At 35.2% G+C, this 26,558-nt stretch overlaps 1 protein-coding gene across 3 annotated transcripts in view; it reads right to left on the minus strand.

Moving 5' to 3' along the window:
- Window positions 1–207: 207 nt before the first annotated feature.
- STYX (serine/threonine/tyrosine interacting protein) overlaps window positions 208–26,558 on the minus strand; it is a 41,207-nt gene continuing 14,856 nt past the window's right edge. Inside the window, exons 3-12 of one of the 3 annotated variants that reach the window (XM_028101172.2) lie at window positions 26,491–26,536; window positions 25,686–25,739; window positions 22,280–22,377; window positions 18,141–18,201; window positions 17,696–17,732; window positions 17,034–17,073; window positions 16,890–16,940; window positions 14,968–15,040; window positions 5,825–5,918; window positions 208–3,875 (exon numbers count right to left, since the gene is read on the minus strand). In XM_028101172.2, coding sequence (XP_027956973.1) covers window positions 3,802–3,875; window positions 5,825–5,918; window positions 14,968–15,040; window positions 16,890–16,940; window positions 17,034–17,073; window positions 17,696–17,732; window positions 18,141–18,201; window positions 22,280–22,377; window positions 25,686–25,697 — 540 coding nt within the window. In that variant the 5' untranslated portion in view covers window positions 25,698–25,739; window positions 26,491–26,536 and the 3' untranslated portion in view covers window positions 208–3,801. The remainder of the gene's footprint in view (window positions 3,876–5,824; window positions 5,919–14,967; window positions 15,041–16,889; window positions 16,941–17,033; window positions 17,074–17,695; window positions 17,733–18,140; window positions 18,202–22,279; window positions 22,378–25,685; window positions 25,740–26,490; window positions 26,537–26,558) is intronic. The other 2 variants (XM_028101159.2, XM_028101164.2) reach the window with 2 other exon arrangements.

Below are 26,558 nucleotides of genomic sequence, written 5' to 3' on the forward strand. Positions count from 1 at the left end.
AGGTCTTGCCTGGACGACTGATCATAGTGTGTGTGTGTGTGTGTGTGTGTGTGTGTGAGTGTGTGTGACCACAAAGTTTTGGAAGATACTCTTAGTGCTTCTCAACATCCAATGTTCATTCATCCTTCTTAATCTGAGGTAGTAAAACTGGGTTACTTTTATCTGAAAGACAGTAATCCAAAGTAAAGTTCTGAGGCATAAGCAGTATAAATGAGCATTTCAATCTTTTTGAGGTATAATGGCACAACAGTTTTAATACAACCACCAGTCTTCACAAAATAATTTTAATACTTTGTGCCTGGGCTAGCAGCATCTTGCACTGTGACATTCCTATACATACATGAGCATTTATCCAAGTACAAATGTTAAAAGCAGAGTAACTTAAGCAATTGCCTATACAAAGGTAAATAGACATTGTAGGTTATTTTTCTTGAATCATTTTGCTGCATAGTAAATTGCAATTACATGTCAGTATAATGTTACTGATCTATAGAATACACTTTGAACTGTGAGGTATGGCAACTCCCTATGAGAGAGCTAACATGTAAACCTGAATATTTTGATTTTTTTTTTTTTTTAGCTGCCATGGATGGGTAAGACAAAAAAAAATCCAGCATTCAAAGATCCTAGAAACTTTCTAATCAATAAAAATAAAATCCTTTAGTAATTCTCCGCTATTTCCTATCATTTCCATATTGGAGCATTGTTGAATGGACAAAGATAAAGTAAATACTGAAGTGAAGCTAAGTTTGTTATGGAATTATGGATTAAGCCAGTTATTAAAAAAAAAATCCGCCAGGTAACTGCTCATTTACTTTACATCAAGTTGAGATCCCGATGTGTCTGTGTGTATACACACACACACACACACACACGATATATATATGAATATATATATGAATCCCAACTTTATAATTCAAGATTGCAGTTAAATACTTCTGATTCACTTGAATTACCATGGTAATAAGACAATTAGAAACCTTATATTTTCTTAAAAAGGACATGCTTAACATTTTCTGACATTACTTCTAAACTCAGATGAAGCACAAACTCCCCCCACAAAACAAATATTCTGCTTTAAAAGTTAAACAGTTGAGAGTTGGTAGCAGAAGCTATCCCGATTTAACATTTCCACCACAGAGACAAATAAAGGTTTAACCGCTGTTTAAGCACCCAATGGATAAGAAAGTAACATGAACTAATTAACTAAAATTAGAAGGTAAGAATACTGCCATTCCAGTTTGAATATTTTCAATATTTGTTTCATACTTTTAAAGTGGGACAGTAAAGCAGTTTTACTGTTTTGCTGCAATTTCAGTTTAAATCCTTGCCCAGATTACTATTTAAAATTGGATGCTATATCACGCATACATTATTCAAATTCAGAAAATAAATCATGATTGGTTAAATGTATTATAGGTAACTATCACAAAACACCCGTAGAAATAAAGGAATTCCAAAAATGGAACCAAACAGAAGAAAGACTAGAAGAACTACCAGAACTGGTTGAATATTAGGTCGAAGAATGGATCCAAGGTAAAACAAACTTGGGGTGTTTGTACATGAAATAAAGAATAAACTTCTTGTTTTGTCCCTATTAGTACTGTACTCAAGAAGATGATAGTCCCTTTTCCTAGTGTTCAAGAGACAGTCTTTAATATACAGTGCTGGGCAGGCACTTTAGTGACAACATAAAAATTACAGTGGTTAGAAAAAGTGGAAAATTACCAGCTTTAAATTAGTAAATGACCAAATCTGTATTTTTGGCCTAACTACTAGAGAGGATATGTGTATTTAAGAAACTAATTTTAAAAATCTTAACTCCCTCATTTTAAAACCTAAATGTACTATAATGAAGATTCTTTTAAGCAGAGTTTCTGCCGAACGAAGAAGCATCATAGATTATTAGATTGCAAGAGAGAGCTCTGCTGACCTATGTAGTGATCCAAATACAGGAAAGCTGTGTTATCTGCCAAGTGGAATTTCTGAACACAATGCAAATCTTGACTCTACTAGAGACTACCACACCAAATGACCTAATCACACAACAGAATACAAGACCACAATGGGATTAATAGGCTGTTTTCAGGGTAGTAAGTAGGTGAAGGGAATCAGAAGAGGAATACCATCTGGGTCAACAGGAATTAACTCAAATTAATAAATCAATTTTAATTTCCACTCTCCTGTTATGCTGGATAAAAAAAAGCACTTAACTGTATTATCTTACACTGCAGGCAAGAAAGCAAAGAAGTAACTTGGTGTAACGGGTTATCCTGCATAGTACCTACTGGTACCAAGGGAACGTATGGAAATCATTCCCATCAGTAAAGCACCTCAAGAGAGGACTGAGAAAAGTGAGATATAAACGAGTTTTGTTTGTGCTACCCTAAATCAACTATAAAAAGTTAAAAACACTCCTCTCCTTCCTCGTGGCATACTTAAAATAGCAAAAATGTTTTTCTTAGAATAATCTTTATAAATAAAAATATGGAGAATTAAGGATCCATAAAGTGACTTTGCTAATGCAAATTATGGGGGAAATTTGAATTAACTCAGTGTAAAGAATTAAAACACTAATTTTAAATACAATGAAGTTTCCCACAAACCACTTTCCCCAATAAATGCATCTTCAAAGAAAAGCTGCTGAGCCAGAACAACCTCACAGAATCATTAAGACAACATAAAATGAAGGAGTAAATGTTCCATATTCCAAATTATTTACTGAGGTTTCTTTAAACCTCAGACTGTTTTAACTAATTTATAGTTAAAAAGAAAAAGAAATTACAGAAAAATGTTTAAAACTTTGTACTGTTCGACATATACTAATTTAAAGGTCGTGAGATTTTTAATTTTTTTATTGATGCAAGGCACTTTTCTTTTTTGGACTTCATTTAGAAAAAAATAGTGCTACACTGGTTATTCTACTTAGAACTATTTTGGACAAAGAAAAAATGGGCTAAACAACTCTAAAAAGAACAAACACAACATTTGGCTTTTCAAGAAAAAAGGAAAGTGGCTCAAAAAGTCTAAAACTCCTTGTTTTTAGTATCTGGTATTACCAAGCAAAACATCTTCCTTTTGTTCATTAAACTTTTTTTTCTATAGAATAAACAAATTAGGAAGGTAACAGGATTAGAAGCAATACTTGGATCATGTTAAAGTAAGAAGAGTTAGCTAATGTCATGATTCAAAGATTAATAAGGTATTAAGTTTAAAAAAGTAAAAGGGTAATAAAGCTACTGAATTACACTAAAACAGAAATGTGGCAGATTCCTGCATTTGTTAATGTTTCCATAAGAGGTTCCATCATAAAAGTGAACTGTAAAATTATTTTTAAAATGTAATATATAGAACACAAAATGAATTTTTAGCAAACTTTAGGAAATTCTCGTTATAAATTACCCAGATTTTATAAACAAATCCCCCCTAACTTGCATTTTATTTAAAGTAATAACTTTATATCATACAAATAAATTTCAAGTATGAAAAGTGCATTATTGCAATAATACCTCTTTGCAAGTCCAAAATTCTTGGTTTATAATAAAACTGTAAAATATAAAGAAAAAAAGAAAAGAAAAGAAAAAAGAAGAAAGGAGTAAAACCATCAGTGCCATCTATTGCAGAAGTCCAACATCATCTTAAAATGTTGCTCAACAAGTTGCAGAGAAACACGCCTGGAAGCAACATATAATTTAAAAAAAAAAATACGACTTGTGTTTTTACCATTTTATACATTATTATTGTCTCTAGTATTTTCTCCTTCCCAAATAGAAATTCACATCCTCTCTAATGTTGTTTGAGTCAGCCATTCTGTGCAGTCGCCACTTGCATGTTTCCAAAATCATCTTCTTCTTCATGTGTTCTCTTCAAACTGCCTAAAAATTATTGCACAAATATAACATATAATGGGAACTTAAACTCATTTGTTAGAGTGTTAGAGCTAATAAAACTTCATTTTCATAAAGCATTACTTATGTATATGCATTATGAGAATTCCATGACTGAATTTTTAGTAAAATGTTACTAATTCTTTTGTTATAAATGACCAAACTTTTATCTTCATAACAAGATACATTTCCCCTCTTGAGAATTAACTATGTCTTAGGTATTACAAATAACAATCACTTTTGAAACAGTATGAAAACAGAATTGTTAAAGAGATTATGGTATAAATGTTTGGTTACCAAGTTTGTTCTTTAGCTACCATAAACCGATGACTTAGAACATAAAATTTAAGAGTTAATTTTATATTTGTGCAATTTTATTTTGTAGATATAATTATCTTTTTGCTTTCATAGACAATGCCAAAAATATTTTTCCACTGAAGCTGTGGTTTTATTACCAAGAAGTCTAGAGCTGGGAGAAAAGATGGTATGCAACAGATAAGGAAGAGATTTTATTTTATCTACTCTTTACATCAGAGTCTGCTAGTACAGAAATTTCTCACACTGAATCAAAGCTATCACTACATGACGAACAGTTATAATCAAAAAATTTGAGTCTCAGTGGAGGAAAACTTTAGGGGAACAATTAAACTGGTAAAGGGTCTGCTGTGTTATCTGCCTAACAATGGCAGAGGCTTTAAGTTATGCCCAAAAGGTTGTGCTAAATCATGGTAATAATGTTAATTTAGAGAGTGGATTCTAACATGAAACTAACGTTTCACTGTAAGATTAATAAGGATATAAATATAGTATCAAGACAATGGAATAAAGCAGAAAATATGCTAGCCATAAAGCTAAATACAGGCTATAGCTGAATTTCATATTAAGTGCTGTACCTAAGAGGTATGAGACATAAATAACTAATGCAAAGCAGAAAGTGAGGAGGTACAAATAAAGTTCTATAGGAGTTTCAAATAACTAGGGATTGGAGGAAGATTAAGTTAATCATTTCTCTTGAACCATAGCATGTAAACTTAAGTTTTTAAGGGTAGAGACACTGAATGTTATGCATTCTTGGTGGAGAAAAGACACAAATGAAACCATTAGTCCAGTTTTCTGGAGTGCTTATATAAAGAGGAGCACTGCGAAATACCAAGATCAGAAACACCTTACTTATACTATGACGCTCTAGGTCTTCTGTAGGAATTAAACCAATGAAGGATTCTGTACAGGAAAAAATACATCAGAACTATCTTTTGTGAAAATAGATCTGGCCACAATTGTTTAGAACAGACCAAGTAAGAGTTTGGATAGGAGGCCAATATGGACCTGAAATAGAATGAGACTCAGTAAAAAAGAAAAGAGACAAACAAGGGTAGCAAGGTCTTAGAAAAGGAAGATAGAAGTTAAAAGATATCTTTTAAGAGCATGCTTGGATCATTAACTTTGAAAATAAGGGAGGAGTACTCTGATATAAGGAAGAAAGGGAGAAGGGATTGAAATACTGATGACAAGAGAAAAATGGGTGGCTCACATTAGTCACCCTACTTAATTTGAAACATGCTTTTATTTATTAACCACCTTTTATTTTTATTAAGATCGCCTGAATATACTTAGAGCCCCTTCTCCAGATCCCTTATTTTACAGCAGTTATACTACTTAAAGACCTAAACTAAACCAAGCAGAAGTTTGATCTTCGAGCTAATATATTCTATTAACCAGGTACAGTGGTGTACACACAGCAGAAACTCAATATAATATACATGTATTCTTTATAAAATTAACTTGCAGTTATCTTGTGTGAAATTCAATAGCCTACCCAAAGTTTTCTAAACAATTTAAATTGTTCAGTATAACTTGTAAAGAGCAAAAGATGCTTTCTACCTTTCATACCATCAACTTTCTCCCCAACCTTCTCCAAGATGACAAAAAACCCTTACCTGTGGGTCCAGAATGAACAGATAATGACCTTTCTATCTGGAGTGGTGACATCATCTGTATTGTTAATTTTGCTAGGTAGATGGCTTCATATTCCTAAAAAATATTTGATTAACATGAACAGACATTTAGATTCTTGGGTACCCAAAAGAGTGATTAATGCGTATATTATCGGTATTCTTAGTTTATACTGAAATATCTGGTGCCATACTGTTGTAAGACAAATGCAAGTGTAGGGGCACCTGGGTTGGGTGGCTCATTCCGTTAAGCGGCTGACTCTTAGTTTCAGTTCAGGTCATGATCTCAGGGTTGTGGGATGGAGCCTGGCGTCCATACAGAGTCTGCCTGTCCCTCTCCTTCCCCCTCTGCCACTCTCCTGACTCTCTCCTTTCTCTCTCAAATAAATATTTTAAAAAAGGAGAAATGCAAGTTAAAAATTCCTATCTCTTAAAAAAAGTAAAATAAAATTCCTATCTCATACTTTCACATTTACTGAAAAGACTATAAATCAAGTCACTTTAACAGCTTGCACTAGGGTATCGTACACTGAACTGCTAGTTAGGCAGTTATCTGTTCTCTGCCGATGGGGTGTTAGCTATATCATCTTTAATTTCCTCTGTTAAAACACACACACACACATCCCCAAAACCCGAAAATGCTCATAAAATAATTTTAAGAATAAAATGAAATAAAATTCAGTGAAGATAAAATGCTATACAGTTGAAAATATTTTAAAAATGAGAGTAATATAAAGCATTTAATGGATTCAAATATATATTTGGTTTTCTAATTCCTTAAAATTAGTAGTCTTCGGGGTGCCTGGGTGGCTCAGTTGTTAAGCATCTGCCTTCCCCTCAGGTCATGATCTCGGAGTCCTGGGATCGAGCCCCGCATCAGGCTCCCTGCTCCACGGAAGCCTGCTTCTGCCTCTCCCACTCCCCCTGCTTGGGTTCCCTCTCTTGCTGTGTCTCTGTCAAATAAATAAATAAAATCTTAAAAAAAAAATTAATAGTCCTCTACTTCCAAAGATGGAAGAATAAAGGCATTCCTACCCCCTCTCCTTTCTGAAAACAAAAAATAGAGAATTCCTTATTTGATGAAAGTAGAAAACATCCATAACCCTGAATAAAAGAAGAATGAAAAGTAAAGAACTGATTACAAATTGGTCAGAATAGTGGTTACCTTTACAAAAGGAGAAAGAGTGTTTGTGGTTAGGAAGGGGTAACACAAGGGCTTTTGGGATCCTGGCATATGTTCAATTTCTTGACCTGATGGTTACATGGATGTTTATTTACATTTTATGCCTTTTCTGTATGTGTATTTCAAAACTTATTTTTAAATGGAACCAGACCAAGGTAGGCATACAAGATGCCTGATTGCAGAAATTAGGCAGAATGAGTATATTTCAAAGTGCTCCAAAAAAAGATGGTGGATCTAAGATAAATCTAACAAGCCCTTGCACAGTATTATAGGAAATACGAGTGGGCTGTGGGGATGAGGTAGGGCATATTAAGGAAAATGTGAATGCCCACACATGCCGTTTTTGCAAGAAGCAGGGTACGTGTATTTAGCCAAGTATCTGATCTTAGCTAAAAATAAAAACGAAACCAGTAATTCTCAAGCCTGGCTATACCTGAGGATCACCTGAGGAGTTTTAAAATACATATATGCTCAAGTCTCACCCCCAGTGATTGTCATTTAATTGGTTTAGGTTAGGTTCCCCTGGGTGGTTTTAATGTGCATGCTATGTTTATCAATACAAACAAGAAAAACCTGTGACATAAGAGGCTCTGCTGCTTACTCATCGAGTTAAACCACCAGAGAAAAGTGCTGGTGAGAAAAACTTCCAAAACAAGTAGGAAAATTTAAGCTGTCTGCCTTCCCCAACCACTATCCAGGTTCCTCTCCCACAATTTTATTGTTGGGGCAAATAGCTGTTCTAAGAATACTTCCGGTTCAAAGATGACCAATAATCATAAAGGAACCATTGTAGGTTTTAGCGTAAAGATGTCAGAAGGGGGAAAAAAGCAACTTTATAACCAAAAGTCACACTAAGAACAGTGTCAAGATTGCACCATGAAGCAGATGAAAATGATTATTCTCCATGAAATCAACGAGTATGGCATTTCTTTTAAGGTTTTATTTGAGAGAGTGAGAGAGAAAGCACGAGCAGGGGAGAGGGGTAGAGAGAGAAGCTGATTCCCCCACTGAGCAGGGAGCCTGATGTGGGGATCCCAGGACCCTGGGATCATGACCTGAGCCAAAGGCAGACAAGACACTTAATTGACTGAGCTAGCCAGGTGCCCAATGAGTATGGCATTTCTGAAACTGAGTTCAAAGAAGAAATAAAAGGACTCATGGAAGAAATATAACAATGAAACAGATGACATACGAACTATTAGAGCTCAATGGGAGAGAAAAAAATAAAACCACAGAAATAATGAATGAATGAATATAACAGAATCAACAAAGAGAATAGACCATACTATCCAATTCTGGCATAACACCAATTTTCTCTTTTCTCCTCGATTGTTTCAAACCGCAAATATGCTACACTTCCTATCATTTTAGAAAACAAAATCCTCCTTAATAACCCTAGTTTCCCCTCTAGCTACTGTTGTTTTCTCCTTCAAAGTGTAATTCCTAAAATTATCTATTCTTGCTACTTACATTCCTTTCTTCCCGTTTTCTCTTGAACTCTGAGCAATTATGTTTATCCTCCCCCGTCCACAAAACCTGTTTGTCAAGGCCACCAATGACCTCATGTTCCTAACCTAATGTCAATTCTCAGCCCTTATCTTATTTAACCTATTAGCAGCTTTTGATACAGTGAATCATTCCCCACTTTTTTAAGATTTAGATGTATTTATTTTGAGAGAGAGAGAGAGAGAGAAGAGGGCGGGGAGAGGGAGAGAATCTCAAGCAGACTCCCCACTGAGTGTAGGGCTCAATCTCATGACCCATGAGATCATGACCTGAGCTGAAATCAAGAGCTGGGTGCTTAACCAAATAAGCCACCCAGGTGACCCCATTCCCTACTTCTTCAAACACTTTCTTCACTTGACTTCCCAAACAACAAGCCACCCTGATTTTCTTCCTATGTCAGTGGCCATTCTTTTCGATCTCTTCTACTAATTCCTCATCTCCCCACCCTCTACATGTTGGAGTACACTAGGATCTGTTTTGGAAATTCTTCTCTATCTGCACTCCCCTAGTGATCTCACCTCGTCTCAGGGCTTTCAATATCACCTATATACTGATACTCCTTAGATACATGGTTCTTTCCCATGAACTCTGGACTTTATATAACTGCCTATTGTCCAACAGCCCTCTCAACCTTAAGATGACCAAAACTGAACTCGATTTTACTCCCTTCAAACCTTTTCATGCAGTTTCTTCCATAAAGGCTTAGATCCATCCTAATCTCCTCTCTTCACATCCAATCCATCAGCAAATCCTGTCAGCTATACAGTCAAATAAATCCAAAATGTGATCTCTTCTCACTTCTTCCCCTACTACCATTTTGGTCCAAACTAACATCTTCTTTTGACTTGTAGTGATTTGGGATAAGGGCAGAAGCAAGTATACTTGTTAGAAAGCAACTGCAATAATAGTCAAAAGAAAATTAAGGAAACAAGCCATGCAGATATTTGGGGAAAAGCATTCTAGGTGTGGGGAGATGAGAGCAAGTGCCTTGAGATGAGAACATGCATAGTATTTTCAAGGAATTATGAGGTCAGTGTGACTAGAACATACACAGTAAGCAAATGGGATTGTAGACTAGAACTTGAGAGGTAAGGGACTACACATGTAGGGATTTATAAGCCATTATAATAAATAAGGCCTCTGGCTTTTAAGTGGAGGAGGAATTAACTTCTTGTAAAATTCGGCCTACGGTGCTGAGTATACTGTGTTGAATACAGGATACTGTAAATTTCATAAGAAATACATATGTTCTACACAAAGAAAACTTTAAAACACTAAAGGAAATAGAAATTGATGTGAATAAATGGAATATATTCTTAGGAAGACTAAAAATGTAAAGGTGTCAATTCTTTTTGAACTCTGAACTTAGCAGTAACTTAAAAAATATAGGGCTCTTTCCAGCAAAGTTCACACCAAAAAGTAAATGTTAAGAAGTTTCCAGGAAAATTCTAGAAAGAACATTAATGAGGAAATCTTGAGCTATGCCATAAGTTATTTACATAATAACCTAGTATTTAAAACTGATACAGTTGCAGCATTAAGCAGAGCAATGGAACAGAATACAAAGCCCAGAAATAGACCCATGTATAGATCAGAGTTTGGTATATAATAAAAATGGTATTTTAAATCAGTTGGCTAAAGACAGATTACTTAATAATATACAAAGAGCTCTTATAAAACAAAGAGGAGAAAGACCAACAATCTGATAGAAGAATGGGCAAACCACAGGAGTCGCCACTTTTACCACCAAGATGGCAATGATCAGAAAATCTAATAAAATACTTTTGGCTCTTGGCATTGAACAGGAACTACTAGGAAACAGGTACTCCTTGTTTCTTGGTGGTTTACATTATTTCAGCTTTTTTAAAGATTATATGGTAACAACAAATTTCAAATCCCTCTGACCCAGCAATTCCATATATATATATATATATATATGTATATATCATACAGGTATATTTCAGATGTAAACAAAGATGTACCTACCAGTATACTTCTCCCAATATTGTTTATAATCATGAAAGGCTAGAAACAACCCAAAACGTTTATGTATAAGAAATCATACCAAGTTGTGATGCATATATACATCTGTACATATGCATATAGAAACATTATGCAGTTAGACTTGTATATATATTGCTGAATTTTTTAACATGTGTATATTACTTTTACAAATACAAAAAGAAATTCTAAAAGAATGTTTTTACACAACAGGATTAAAAGGCTAAGAAACTTACAGTTTTGTATTTTATAAAAAAATAAAAAGAAACATTTTACATAAACATGCTAGAGTAAGAAATACCAGTTTGTTTTAAATGAATGGAAAAAAAAGTAAAATTTAAAGTTTGGTAACTGAGACAATCCATTTTGTTAATTTTTTTAAAGATTTTGAGAGAGAGAGAGCATGAGTAGCCAGTGGGGGGAGAGGGGTGCAGAGAGGGAAAAGGAGAAGCAGACTCCCCGCTGAGCAGGGAGCCTGATGTGGGGCTCAATCACAGGATCCCAAGATCATGACCTGAGTCAAAGGCAGATGCTTAACCAACTGAGCCACCCAGATACCCCTGAGACAATCCATTTTGTAATGCCCTCAATGTCTCAATGTGAGATTTATTCCTGCATAACTGGATAGAATCAACCAGAGGACTGATATTCCTTCTTAGAAAAAAATGAACTAGTTTAATCAGATACTAGTTTAATCAAATAGAAGAAATTTCTATCAATTATTTACTTTTTATTTTCATTTAATTTTAAAAAATTTTTTAAATTTAAATTCAATTAACATATAATGTATTACTGGTTTAAGACGTAGACGTTAATGATTCATCAGTCTTATATAAAATACCCAGTGCTAATTATATCACATGCCCTCCTTAATATCCATCGCCCAGTTACCCCATTCCCTCCACCCCACCCCAGCAAACCTGTTTGTTTCCTATGATTACGAGTCTCTTATGGTTTGTCTCTCTGATTTCATTTTATTTTTCCCTCTCTTCCCCTATGATCCTGTTTTGTTTCTTAAATTCCACCTATCAGTGAGATCATGATTACTGTCTTTCTCTGATGGACTTATTTCGCTTAGCATAATACCCTCTAGTTCCAGCCACATTGTTGCAAATATAAAGATTTCAATTTTTGATGGCTGCGTAATATTCCATTGTATATAAAAGACACACCACATCTTCTTTATCCATTCATCTGTCGATGGACATCTGGGCTCTTTCCATAGTTTGGCAACTGTGGACACAGCTGTTATAAACACTGGGGTGCAGGTGCCCCTTCAGATCACTACATTTGTATCTTTGGGTAAATACCCAGTAGTGCCTGCAATTGCTGGGTCATAGGGTAGCTCTACTTTCAACTTTGAGGAACCTCCATACTGTTTTTCAGAGTGGCTGCATCAGCTTGCATTCCCACCAACAGTGCAGGAGGGCTCCCCTTTCTCCGCAACCTCGCCAACATCTGTCATTTCCTGACTTGTTGATTTTAGCCATTCTGACTAGTGTGAGGTAGTATCTCATTGTGGTTTTGATTTGTATTTCTCTGATGCTGAGTGATATTGAGCATTTTTTTGTATGTCTGTTGGCCATTTGGATGTCTTCTTTGCAGAAATGTCTGTGTCTTCTGCCCATTTCTTGACTGGATTATTTGTTCTTTGTTGAGTTTGTTCTTTATAGATTTTGGATACTAGCCCTTTATTTGGTAAGTCATTTGCAAATACCTTCTCCCATTCTGTCAGTTGTCTTTGGTTTGTGAACTGTTTCCTTTGCTGTGCAAATTTTTTATCTTGATGAAGTCCCAATAGTTCATTTTTGCTTGTTTCCCTTGCCTTTGGAGATGTGTCTAGCAAGAAGTTACTGTGGCCAAGGTCAAAGAGGTTGCTGCCTGTGTTCTGCTCTAGGATTTGGATGAATTCCTGCCTCACACTGAGGTCTTTCATCCATTTTGAGTCTATTTTTGTGTATGGTGTTAAGAAAATGGTCCAGTTTTGTTCTGCATGTGGCTGTCCAATTTTCCCAACACCAATTGTTGAACAGACTTTTTTCCATTGGATATTCTTTCCTGCTTTAAGATTAGTTGACAATATAGTTGAGGGGCCATTTCTGGGTTCTCTCGTCTGTTCCACTGATCTATGTGTCTGTTTTTGTGCCAGTACCATACTGTCATGATGACTACAGCTTTGTAATAGAGCTTCAAGTCTAGAATTGTGATGCCACCAGCTTTGGTTTTCTTTTTCAACATTTTTTTGGCTATTTGGGGTCTTTTCTGGTTCCATACAAATTTTAGGTTTATTTGTTCTAGCTCTGTGAAAAAAGTTGATGGTATTTTGATAGGGATTACACTGAATGTGCAGACTGCTCTAGGTTGCATAGTTTTTAACAGTATCTGTTCTTCCAATCTATGAGCATGGAATGTTTTTCCATTTCTTTGTGTCTTCCTCAATTTCTTTCACAAGTGTTCAACAGTTTTCTGAGTACAGATTCTTTGCCTCTTTGGTCAGGTTTATTTCTAGGTATCTCTCTCATGGTTTTGGGGGCAATTGTAAATGGAATGAACTCCTTAATTTCTCTTTCTTCTGTTTCATTGTTAGTGTACAGGAATACAACTGATTTCTGTGCATTGATTTTATATCCTGCCACTTTGCTGAATTCCTGTATGAGTTCTAGCAATTTTGGGGTGGAGTTTTTTGGGATCCTCCCAAACTTCCGGCCCCAGAACCGAAAGCTCGGGGCCCCACTCTTCAATGAGCCCTCAGAGAAATGCATCAGTCACTCCTGTCTCCCTGGTCTCCATCTACACTCCGTGTTCAACCAGCCTGTGACTGAGCATTTCTATCTCAGACCACGACCCGTTTCCAGCATCTAAACCCTGCAGACTCCTGTGGTGCGCTATTGTGCCACTCCTCCTGGGGGAGGAAGGGGTGTCTTGCCGGTTCTGCCACTTGCTGGGCCCCTGCTCAGAAAGCAGTTGCCCAACTGTGCTGCAGTTTGTGGTTTATGGCAACACCCCAGCTCAGAGTCCACTCCTGGGCTCACTGTAGCCGGCTTCCCGGCCCCAATGCCTGGGAACTCTGCCACACTCAGGCACCCCTGGTCTTCCTGTGATTCTGAGACCACACTGTCCCACCCCCGCTTAGCCACCTTTAGTGCCTTTAAGGCTGGGATGTCCCCTACCCACCACTGAAGCAGACTTCTAAAAGTCCTGAATTTGCACTTTGCTGCTATATCACTTTCTTATAGCCGGCTTAGAGAGGCTCCCTCCCCCCACAGTTTATTTTCCCATATATCATCTTGAATTCACTTCTCTGCACCTCCAACCTTGCAGAAAGTGCTCGCTTTTCTATTTGCGGAGTTGCAGCTTTTTTTTTAAAGATTTTTTAATTTATATATTTGAAAGAGAGAGAATGAGAGAGAGAGAGAGAGAGAGAGAGAGAGAGAGAGAGAGAGCACATGAGAGGGGGGAGGGTCAGAGGGAGAAGCAGACTTCCTGCTGAGCAGGGAGCCTGATGCGGGACTCGATCCCGGGACTCCAGGATCATGACCTGAGCCGAAGGCAGTTGCTTAACCAACTGAGTCACCCATGCGCCGCCCCCCCTTTTGAAGATTTTTTATTTATTTAAGTTGCATCTATTCTTTTATTCTTTTCTTAGATCTCCTGTTGAGTTCACAGGTGTTCAGAATGATTTGATAGCTATCTAGCTGAATTCCTGGGACCAGATTAAACTAGGGTCCCCTACTCCTCTACCATCCTGGACTCCTCTAACATTATTTTATCTTACATTTAACAATGTGCCTTTAGTCCTTTTTTCACAGTAATGGCAGCTTTATTTTATTTTTTTTTAAAGATTTTATTTATTAGAGAATGAGAGAGAGCCATGAGAGAGGGGAGGGTCAGAGGGAGAAAATAATGGCAGCTTTAAAGAAAAGACTTAAAAAACAAAAAGGAAAATACCTTTAACTAGAAATGTAAATTTGAATAGAAAAATCAAATTAGGAGGTACTTGGCTGGCTCAGTTGGAGGAGCATGCAACTCTTGATCTCAGTGTTGTGAATTTGAGCCCCATGTTGGGTGCAGAGATTACTTAAAATAAACTTAAAAAAATAATAATAATGAAATCAATCAAATTAGATTATGGAAATTTTTAAGTATTTAAAATAAATTCTAGGGTGTCTGGGTGGCTCAGTCAGTTAAGCATCTGCCTTCAGCTGAGGTCATGATCTCAGGTTCCTGAGATTGAGCCCCATGATGCAGGGAGCCTGCTTCTCTCCCTCTCCCCATCCCCCACTCATGCTCTCTCTTGCTATCTCCCTCTCTCAAATAAATAAAATCTTTAAATAAAACTTAAAAAATAAAAAAATAAATTCTACACTTAAATTATATAGACATAAGATTTTAATTATCCTCCTTTCTGACTACTTTAAAGACGAGGAAGAGTGGTTACCTGAAGTTGATGAACAAATCCAGCATTAGGATTAATACAAAATCTTCTTTCTTGAACATAAGCAAATGCATCTCTGAAAAACAAAAAAAAAGAAAACTAAGGTGATGGTATTATTTCATGAATTAACCTCAATTTTTTTAGTATTTACCTAAAATAGGAACTTAACCAAAAATTTACCTGAACAGGAAATCATAATCATAAAACTTGTGCTACAGAGAGGTAGCAAGCTATAGTGGAAAAATCAACAGCATGGGCAGATGAAAGATCACCACCCCTCTGTTTACCAGCTTGTGTTCTAAGGGAAGCTGCTCAACTTTCTAAGCTTTATTTTTCTTACATGTAAACTGGAGTTTATAATAGTTCCTATTTTGGAGGGCAATTATGAAGATGGGTGATAGTAAATATAAAGCACCTTCTGTAGCATCTATTACAAAGTGTGTGCTCAAAATTTTATCATTGTTTAAACAAGAAGTATATCTACCTTCTTGTGTTGTTGTGAGTCTTAAATGAGATAAAGAGTCTAGAAGAGCACCTAGATTCACTATTAATATTATTACTGTCAAGACACCAAATAATAAAGAGAATATATAAAAGTCTACCAATTAAATAAACAAAGCATTTGTATTCAAATAATATTAACTGATACTTTTAAGCAACCTTTCCATCAAAATTTAAACTTAAAGGATACCAAACAAACTAAAGATTTTGAATGTCTACTGTGTGTCAGGAATGTAGATCCAATGCTGAACGCAGCTCAAATGAAGAGAGTTAACATGGAACATGGTATAATGATGGACAGGTTGATACAGGCATATCAAAGTTTTACTGACCATGATTAAGAATTATTAAGGATCAGAAACCTCTGAGACCTTTTTGGGGTAAGGTGATTATTTGATCAGATTTATCTTTTGAAAAGATCATTTCAACTGTAGTGTGAGGAAAAGAGACTGGAGAAGTAAAGAATACATGAAACCACTAAGAAGGCTACCACTGTTAAGAGTTCAAGAAAGAGGGTGCCTGGGTGGCTCAGATGGTTAAGCGTCTGCCTTTGCCTCAGGTTATGATCCCAGGGTCCTGGGATTGAGTCCCGCATTGGGCTCCCTTCTCCTTGGGAGCCTGCTTCTCCCTCTGGCTCTCTCTCTCTCTCTCTCTCTTTCATGAATAAATAAATAAAATCTTAAAAAAAAAAAAAGAGTCCAAAAAAGACATGACTGGAGCTTGGATTAGGGGATTAAATGATGATGAAGAGAAAGATAAAGAGATAGATTCAAGGTATATTTTAGAACATAAAAAAGACAGGATTTGGTAATGGGTTAAGTTTGGGAGATAGGGAGTGAAAGACAAGGAGTTGTCAATGATTACTAGGCTTCTAGCAAGACACACTAAAAAAAAGAAACACTGTACACTGGCAAGGTTTTTGTTTTGGGGCTCTCTCTGTTTTATCTAGGCAGTATACTTGAAAAAGTTGATTCCGGTTAAGAAAACTACACTGAACTGTGAATAGAAGCTGAAACAATTTCTAGGTTAATTTTTCATCCAACTACTGTTAAAGGAAAACATAATAAATTAGCCTTTTAAGCAAGGGAAGCAATAACATCTGTGTCTAAGAGTTTTTAAAATTGGACTAAACAATTCTCTAGCAGTAAACAGTTTTCCATAATTATTCCCAACTATAACTACCTTGGCTTCTTAACAACATTTAGCACTAGCTCCCTAAAACCACAAAATATTAGCCAAGTAGACCTATACAAGGTAGATAAGCCATAAAGTTTAAGAGACTAATCATGGGATAAAGAGCCTGCCTAATATACATGAACAGATGACAAAATCAGGATATCAACTTTAAAATCCAAAACTGTTTCCTTTAAGCTTCATTTTACTGAGAATTTAAATTGTGGCTAGGTTTCAGAGTACTTTCTTACCTGTACTTCATTCCAAATGTTTCCATAATGTATGCAATAACAAAGGCAGCACTGAAGAGGGGGAAAAAATTTTAGAAAAAAAATAGAAAACACAGCTCATTAATTAAATGCTAGAGAAAGAAAGATAATCTCCTAACTTCATACCTCCTGGAGATTCCTGCATTTCCATGGACAAGAACTTTTCCTGAAAAACAAGAAATAGTTATTCTGACAAAAAAACATCTAATTCAGCAACTAAAATATATTGAAACCATGTACCATATCATAGTATGATAAATCTTTTCTTAAACATTTTATATTTTATACATACCACACTTAGATATTTATTAACTTTCAATCTTTACAATTTATACTTTGAAATTAAAGGGATTTAAAGGTGACCCAAAACTGGAAAATAGTTATATAGGAATATTTAAGAAAGCCTATCCAAATGAAGCAAGGAGTTGGGAAAAACCAAATTTGGGAATAGTCTATTACATACAATTGCAACTTCCATAGCCTGCATTTAAGACAAATGTTAACTAAAACATTAACTGCAGGCGCCTGGGTGGCTCAGTTGGTTGAGCGACTGCCTTCGGCTCAGGTCATGATCCTGGAATCCCTGGATCAAGTCCAGCATCGGGCTCCCTGCTCAGCAGGGAGTCTGCTTCTCCCTCTGACCCTCCCCCATCTCGTGTGCTCGCTCTCTCATTCTCTCTCTCTCAAATAAATGAAATCTTTAAAAAAAAAAAAAAAACAAAAACATTAACTGTAACACAGAGTCCCCTAAAACTGAATATTGAGCAAGTAAAGAAAATATTATTTACCTCCAGTTTGTAAGCTTCCATCAATAAATTCTTTAGTCTGAAGACAAAAAACAGTGTTTCAATAAAACATGTGGATTAATACAAGCATAAAATATACATATGGTAAAGCAAAATATACTGAAAAAATTTCTTTATTTATAATAATAAAAACTGCCTTCATTCAATAATTTCCAAAATGCTACAAATGCACCTATTACAAATTTTAGAAATTATACAGGATCTAAAATTTAATTTGAATTTAATAAATTCAAAGTGTGATTTCTCAGATATTTGGAGATCATAAAAAGGTTTTAAAAATAAATATTCTTTAAAATATAATCCCACAATTTTCAGTCATAACAAAGTAAAAGCAGCATAGGAAGGAATTAGTTTCATTATTAAGTTTTAGACCATAATTAAGAAGTCAAATCATAAAATTTAAATGATATTAAAGCATGATACTTACCATGGGAAAATAACGTATTATATTTTCAACTGGATTATCTGCAATATCCAAGACTAAATATCTGAAAATAGAATATTTCGTGATAAGCACACTTTCAGATAAAACTGTGTATAAAAAACTTCAGAATTTCTTGACAACCATGAAAATAATGCAAAACAACTTTCAAAGTATCATAGTCCCAAGAACTGGGTCGTAGATTTTATATTGTTTAAATGCACAGCATTTAAAGCCTTCTTAAATAATAAGTTAACATTTCTGATACTTTTGTATAAAAAAATTATCTGGTTAAAATTGAAAAGTCACATGAAGGAAGAAAACTTTCCTCTAGATCAGAGTGGACCTATAATATAAAGAGAAAAAGTGTCTGTATTCTTTACTGTTATTCTTCTATTTCTACTAACTTCCCCATGGACTAGAAGATTCTTCTTTGAGTGGCCCTCTGATCCCTCCTCACAATGCTACAGAGGACAATTCAGAGGAAGCCCAAAGTCTGAAAGAGAAGAAGGTAATCAAAATAGAAGTTTAACGGAGCAATGAGTCAAACATTCGTTGCTTGAACTAACCTTCAGTAGAGTAAAAATCAACCAAGAGACTACCTGTCCTATAATTTTGCACTTTGGAAAATACTAAGACCTTATTAATATGCTAGGCTTATTTTATTTTGTGAAAACCTTTCTAACCTATCCTAGAGCACCTGTTTATTAGTACAACTATAGTAATTATTTTTTTTCCTTAATTAATTATTTATTTTTTTATTATGTTATGTTAGTCACCATAAGGAGGGCATGTATTGCACGGAGCACTGGGTGTTATAGGTGTTATACGCAAACAATGAATCATGGAACAGTACATCAAAAACTAATGAGGTACTGTATGGTGACAACTATAGTAATTAAGTTACAAAATTAATTTTTAAAGTCAATATGGCCTTAAAAATGACAGTCCTTTAGTATCATTTAAGTAGTTAGTAAAGCGATCATTTAGGTGGTAACAACTTCAATAAATTCAGAGTTTAACAGAGAGAAGCTAAAACTCAGTATCCAAGGATAATCCAATGTAAAAACCAAAAGGATTCAATGACTGTATCCTAAAGTGATTGTGTAGACTGAACTATTACATAAAACACTGCTTCAAGAAAAAAAAGTTAATTCAGAGTCAATCTAAAATATTTTACTGCATTTCATTTTGAATGTTAAAAACTATTAGCAGTCAGGGTGCCTGAGTGGCTCAGTCGGTTAAGCATACGAATCTTGATCTCAGCTCAGATCTCGATCTCACATTGTGATTTCAAGCCCTGAGTTGGGCTCCATGCTGGGTGTGGAGGCTACTTTTAAAAACAAAAAAACAAAAAAAACAAAAAGAAAAACCCCCCCAAAACAAAAAACTATTAGCAGAGGAGCACCTGGCTGGCTCAATCCATAGAGTTGCAGCTCTTGATCTCAGGGTTGTAAGTTTGAGCCCCACACTGGGTGTAGAGATTACTTAAAAATAAAATCTTTAAAAAACAAAAATAAAAACAGAAACAAAACTATTAGCAGAACTATCAATCTATAATCCAATATTCCAAATCTAGGGAGAAAGGGTTCTTCCATTAGGATAAAGAAGCTGTACCCAAGACATTTTGGTATTAAAAACAAAAACTCTAGACAAATCAGAAATTATAGTATGGCATTTTAAAATATCATGGCATTTTCTATAATATATGTAAGTCTATATGTGTGTAGACACAATACACATATGTATAATAGAGTTAAGATTTAGAGGAATATGCCAAAATGTTAACTAAAGTGTTTCTTCTAGGTTGTGGAATTATGATTTTATATTCTTCTTGGAATCATTCTTTTTTTTTTAACGCCTTTTATTTATTTGACAGAGAGAGACAGCGAGAGAGGGAACACAAGCAGGGGGAGAGGGAAAGGGAGAAGCAGGCTTCCCGCTGAGCAGAGAGCCCGATGCGGGGCTCGATCCCAGGACCCTGGGATCATGACCTGAGCCAAAGGCAGATACTCAACGACTGAGCCACCCAGGCACCCCTCCTGGCATCATTCTTTATTTTCCAAAGTATCTATAAAGAACAAGGATTTTTGGGCACCTGAGAAAGAGAGAGAAGGAGCAGTGGGGAAGGGCAGAGGGAAAGGGAGGAGACTCCCCGCTGAGCAGGGAGCCCAATGCAGGGCTTGATCCTAGGACCGTGGAATCATGACATGAGCCCAAGGCAAATGCTTAACTGACTGAGCCACCCAGGCACCCCAAAACCAAGGATTTCTTTTACAATTAGAAAAAAAATTCAATCTATTTTATTTCAGAATATAGACATTCCTTTTTGTTTTTTTAAGGTTTTATTTATTGGTTTTGACAGAGAGAGAGACAGCGAGACAGGGAACACAAGCAGGGGGAGTGGGAGAGGGAGAAGCGGGCTTCCCGCTGAGCAGGGAGCCCGATGCAGGGCTCGATCCCAGGACCCTGGGATCATGACCTGAGCCGAAGGCAGACGCCCAACGACTGAGCCACCCAGGCGCCCCATAGACATTCCTTTTTTAAAACAAGTGTTTATTAACTGAAAAATGTGTACACATGGTAAAAAATTCTAACAGTATAAAAATATTTGCAATAAAAAATAGGCCCCTCTAGCATCCCTGACCCTGAATTTCCTTCTCAGAAGCAACCACTGTCAGATTTCTGGTCTTTTAGCCTAGAAATTTTCTATGCATGTACAAGAATATATGCCTAATACATTGTATATATTTTTAAACACACTGAGAGTATATACTTGGTTGTACACCTTCCTTTTTTAATTTAATAAATCTTAGTGATTATTCCCAATCAACACACTTAGAAATATTTCATTCTTTTTCATAGTTACAGTATCCTATTATACATTTTCACAATATACTTGAGAGTGTCTTATACTGATGGACACTCAGGTTGCTTTCATTTTTACAAATAAAGCAGCACATTAAAGTATTTTTAACATACATGCTTTTATATACACACAGACTATCTCTAGAATGATATTTAAGGATTAATAGTAGCTGCCTCCCAGGAAGGAAGCTAGATGGCTGGGTTTAGAGGAGGAAAGAGACTTACTTTATTTATATACCTTTTTTCTACCCTTTTCTTGTACCATGTGTAATACATAATTCTTTATTTTTAAAAAAAAAGCTAAAATAACATTAAAAACCATTAAATGCTCAACCACACTCATAATGAGAAAGGCAAATTAGAACTATACGAGACATCATTTTTACTCTAGGAAATTGAGTCTCATTCACTTCAGAGTGGGAATGTAAACTGATACAAATCACTGGAGGGCAATCTGCAACATCCATTAAAATTTTAAATGCTCACATTCTTTGATCCAGCAGTTCCACTTCTACAAATTTATCCAATTAATATATTCACACATGAATTAAATGACATATTTAGGGATACCCACTATATTAGCAAAAGACTGGAAACAATCTAAAATGCCCAATAGGTGACAGGTTGAATAAATTTTAGTATAGCCATACAACAGATTACTATACAAGTTTAAAAAACCAATGCATCTAAGTAATGATATGAAGCAATCTCTAAAACATATTAACATTTTTAAAGCCAGTGTAAAAAAAAAAAAATTTACCTATAGGAATATGCTTGTATATATGTACATATAACCCTGGGAGGATATTCAAAAAGTGAAGAGTGGATGCCTCTAGAGAGGGAACTGAGTATCTAAGGCATAGAAATAGGGAACCTCTTCAGTATACATACTGTACATGCTTTTGAATCTTTAAAATTCTGCATTATATGCATTACTTATTTAAAATTTAAAGGATACTTATTTTTTATGTAATATACTATATGACCATCCTTATAAAACAGATATGTACAGGGCAACCCTCTTGGGTCCCTCCCTCTTCAGGAGCTTTGTACCATCACTTTACTTATCACATAAACTTTGCTTTACTGCCCACCAAAAAAAAAAAAAAAACCAAACAAAAAGAAAAAAAACAAAAAAACAAAACCACACACACCCACAAAAACAGATATGTACAGAAGACTGCTATAATAAAATCAACTTGAAATATAAACTACATTACATGTTTGCTGCCCATAACATTTTCATTAATCACAGCAGTAATAGCAGTAATTCTTACCTAAATAATTGTTGAAAGTTTGGTTTAACAAAGTTTGCTTCAATATTTTGTCTTATGCATATTATATGGGTTATTCCATATTTCTGTAGTATAGGTAGCTATAAAAAAAAGGGACAGGGAAAGAAATAGTTTAAAATACAAAACATCATCTTATTGTAACACCAGATGTTTGAAAATATATAGGGTGAACACTAGAATTAACATAACCATATCTGAACTTTAAGTACAGGGAATTAAAGCTAATTTCATAATAAAATACCTGAAGTGATCAGCAAGATATTTCAGTAATTCAAGATTAATATATACTACATATCCTCAAAAGGCTAACAGGATTATTTTACATAATTTTAGAGCTTGTTGAGACCTTAAAGACAATTTATTTCGGAAACAATACTAGAAAGTGGTTAATTTAAAGGCATGGGCTTTGGAGTCATGAGAGCCCAAGCTCTATATTCCAGCTCTGCTAATGATGTGAGCTCTGTGGCTCAGTTTTCCCATGGGAAAATGGGGGAAATACTAACCTTTTCACCGAGTGGTTGGACAAATTACCCCTGTCAGGTGTTTGGCACAATGCCTGGGGCACATGGCAAGTGTTCAGTAAGTGGTAGTCACGTACACTGACTAAAGCCTTTATTTTTTAGAAGGGACTACTAAGGCATATACAGTTACTGAACATCACTGACACAGTTAATAGCAGTACCAGGGCCCAGATCTCTGAACTACACCATGCCTCTCCCAGTATACTACTTCTACTACAAGCCAGAATTAATTTATACAGTTCACAGACTAGTAACATTCAGTTTAAAAATTCTTCTAAAGTTAAAACTGGCAACTCCAAACGATATATTCTCTGGTGTTTTTTTGGCTCTACATTTAAAGCAATTTAATATGACAATCCTAGATATTATCAATTAAGTTTTTATTTGCAAGTGATTATAGGTTTCAATGAATATAATGATGTTTGATAATGTACATTACATGTTATATACATGTAATATATATGATATGATATATATGTAACATGACATGCTATTTGAATAGTTAGAATGTAAATTCCATGAGAACAAGGATTTTGTTCACTGATTCATATTAAGTATGTGTAACAGTACCCTGAACACATTAACTGTTCATTAATTATCTGTTCGATAAATGAATGACCAAAATCATCCTGGCAAGAGGAATCAGAATTCATAATCTTGTGTTTCCTATGATACTTTCAGTTTATACTCCTATATATTTAATTCCCACTTTCTGCATTAAATAGTCTGTAACAATAATACTAATAATCCATGAGAAATAAAAGAATAATTTATATTTGTTATGGACTGAATATTTGTGCCTCTCTAAAATTCCTATGTTGAAGCCCTAATCCCCAAGGTGATGGTGGTATTAGGAGATGGGGGCCTTTAGGAGTTAATTAGACATTAGATTTAGATGAGGTCATGGGGGTGAAGCCCCATGATGGAATTAGTGCCCTGATAAGAGGAAGAACTATCTGAGCTTCCTCTTTCTGCCATGGAAAGATACAGCAAGAACACAGCTATCTCCAAGTCAGGAAGAGGGCCCTCACCAAAATCTAACCATGCGGGCACCCTGATCTCAGATTTCCCAGGCTCTACAACTGTGAGAAATAAATGTCTGTTGTTGAAGCCATTGGTCTCTGTATTTTATTACAGCAGCCCAAGCTAAGAAAATGTGGTTTTCAAGTTTTAAATGTTATTTTTTGCAGCAAATTTTCCTATGTCTGGCATAGATTAGATAGAGTTTAACTATCTTTCTATTTCCTGAGTGCATCCTGAGTCAGAAGGGAGGTAAGCTTTGGTAGAATTAATATTTAATCAATGTTCCATATTCATATTTATTAAACCTCCAAAATGTATTCAACATCTATTCTTCGGTTTATACTCGATCTGTGATAAAGAAGTTTTCATATCTACTTTATTAGTGTGAGAAACCATAGAAGATATACATAACTATGGATAAAAACCTGCTTTAACAAGCTCTGAAGGCATATTAGACTATTACTGAGTAAAAAACAAACCTTAACAAAATAGGACCCAAATGTGATAGCACACAGAATATTTTTTTCTTTTCAATGGATTTTCATTTTGTATGAGCCAAATTATGACCTAATCTCATACCTACAAACTGCAGAAAAATTATACACAAAGAAACAGTTTAAATGTATTTGAATGCAATAAAAGGTAGGCTTAACTAAATGAGTATTAGAAAAGGCGTTTATTCCCTAAGCTTTCTTTATTTTTATTATTATTTGTTGTTATATATTTTTTGGATGATGGTACGAAAAGAATATTAGCTGTACTACGGTGATTCAGAATGGGAAATAATCAAATTTTGTCAAAGAAACTCTTGCTCAGGTGAAATTGAGGGGGAAGAGGTTTTGAGCAGATCTATAAAGAAATACTTGTGATTTAATGTGACAAATACTATAATAGGTATATTTATAAAATGCTGTAGGAATACAAAAAGCAAATAATCTAAAACCATTTTGAAGGCCAGCATTTTGTGAATACTACAATATTTGTACTTTAGTTTATCTTAAGTCAGTCACAGTTAAGTCTATAGTTATCTATCTTTTCCTTAGTACTTTTTTTTTCTTTTTTTACCAACAACCCACCCCTTCCGACCTAGCTGTAGGCCATCAAAACTAGGTTTAGTCTTATATATGCCTCAATAGTCAAAAAGCCTTCCAGTTTCAAAGAAATGACTCTAATTTTAAAAAAACTCCCTATTCATCTAAAACTCATAAATACATTAAATTAAAACATTAAAGTTAAAAATTCAGTTTTTTTTTTTTTTTTTTACAGAACTTACTGTAGGTAGATATTATACACAAGAATACTGACTTCTAAATAGGGTACTGGGGAAAGCATGTGGTATGTTTCACATTACAATTCAAAGTGAATTAGTAGCACTGTCCTAATTCATAGGACTGAATCCTGTAGGAAGTGGCAACAAAATTGCTTCATATATTAAAATGAGATTTACCCTGTTAACTGTGTTAACTAAAGAAATCCATTTCAGTTTGACTATACAGGAGACAGATATATATGGTATAACACTTTACAGCCTGGAGCATCCAGGTCTCTGAAGCTTGGAAAAACAGAAATCAGATTTTATCAATTAAAACGTGCAAACACATGCACACACACACATTTACCCTTGATAAGGAATGATTAACTAAAATGTTAAATATACTTATTTGTGATTTGTGGTGACACACTTGACAATCACTAGTCCAGTAAAATTTAAAAAGAGGTAGGTACTCCAGAGTAACATGCAGTATTTGTGGACCTTCCCTCAAATAAAACTCTTACTACTAAAAAAATTTATTCCAAAAAATCTGGTTAATAGTCTCTTGATGAACCTAATCTAAAGTTCATACCTTGCTTTTCATAGCAGAAGAATATGGACCTAAAAACAATCCAGGTAAAATTTCCTAGGGAAAAAAAAAATTGAGATATTTACCATTAACAATTTAAATTTATACAAACTATGTACCATATAAGGTGGATTTGTGGAGTATTTTCATAATTGTTATAATAATTTGCTAAAAAGTTTGTAATTTAGGGAACATTTCCTAGCCACATTGAGCACATGATTGGGAGGAGAAATGCTGATGTGCTTTATATTATCAAATGAGACATTTAAAGTTTAAATATAGTTCTGAAAAGTCAGATATCTGAACTTCCACAGTACTTTTTAGAAGCACTTTGGGTAAAATTAGCATATTATATGCCTGTCTTTTTTTTTTAAAAAGAGAGAAGGGTAGAGAGGCAGAGGGAGGAGAGAGAGAATCTCAAGCAGGCTCCATGCCCAGCACCGAGCCTGAGGAGAGGCTCAGTCTCCTGACCCTGAGAGATCATGACCTGAGCCAAAATCAATACAGGTGCCCCTGTATTAATGAAACATCTCTAATTTTACTTATATTCTCTGCTATAGTCTAAAAATAAATTAGGCATGGGGCACCTGGGTGGCTCAGTCGGTTAAGCGTCTGCCTTTGGCTCAGGTCATGATCCCAGGGTCCTGGGATCGAGCCCCACATTGGGCTCCCTGCTCAGTGGGAAGCCTGCTTCTCCCTCTCCCACTCCCCCTGCTTGTGTTCCCTCTCTCGTTGTGTCTCTCTGTGTCAAATAAATAAATAAAGTCTTAAAACAAAAAAGATATAAATTAGGCATAAAGAAAATTACCTCTTTGGAATTACACAAAACCTTATTCAGCCAAATCTGTTGTTACCTATAGTTAATAAAAGTATTAT

Source organism: Eumetopias jubatus, unplaced genomic scaffold (assembly GCF_037043125.1).
Source record: "Eumetopias jubatus isolate StellerSeaLion01/CBP00866 unplaced genomic scaffold, mEumJub1_p1.0 scaffold_7, whole genome shotgun sequence".
Taxonomy (NCBI): domain Eukaryota; kingdom Metazoa; phylum Chordata; class Mammalia; order Carnivora; family Otariidae; genus Eumetopias; species Eumetopias jubatus.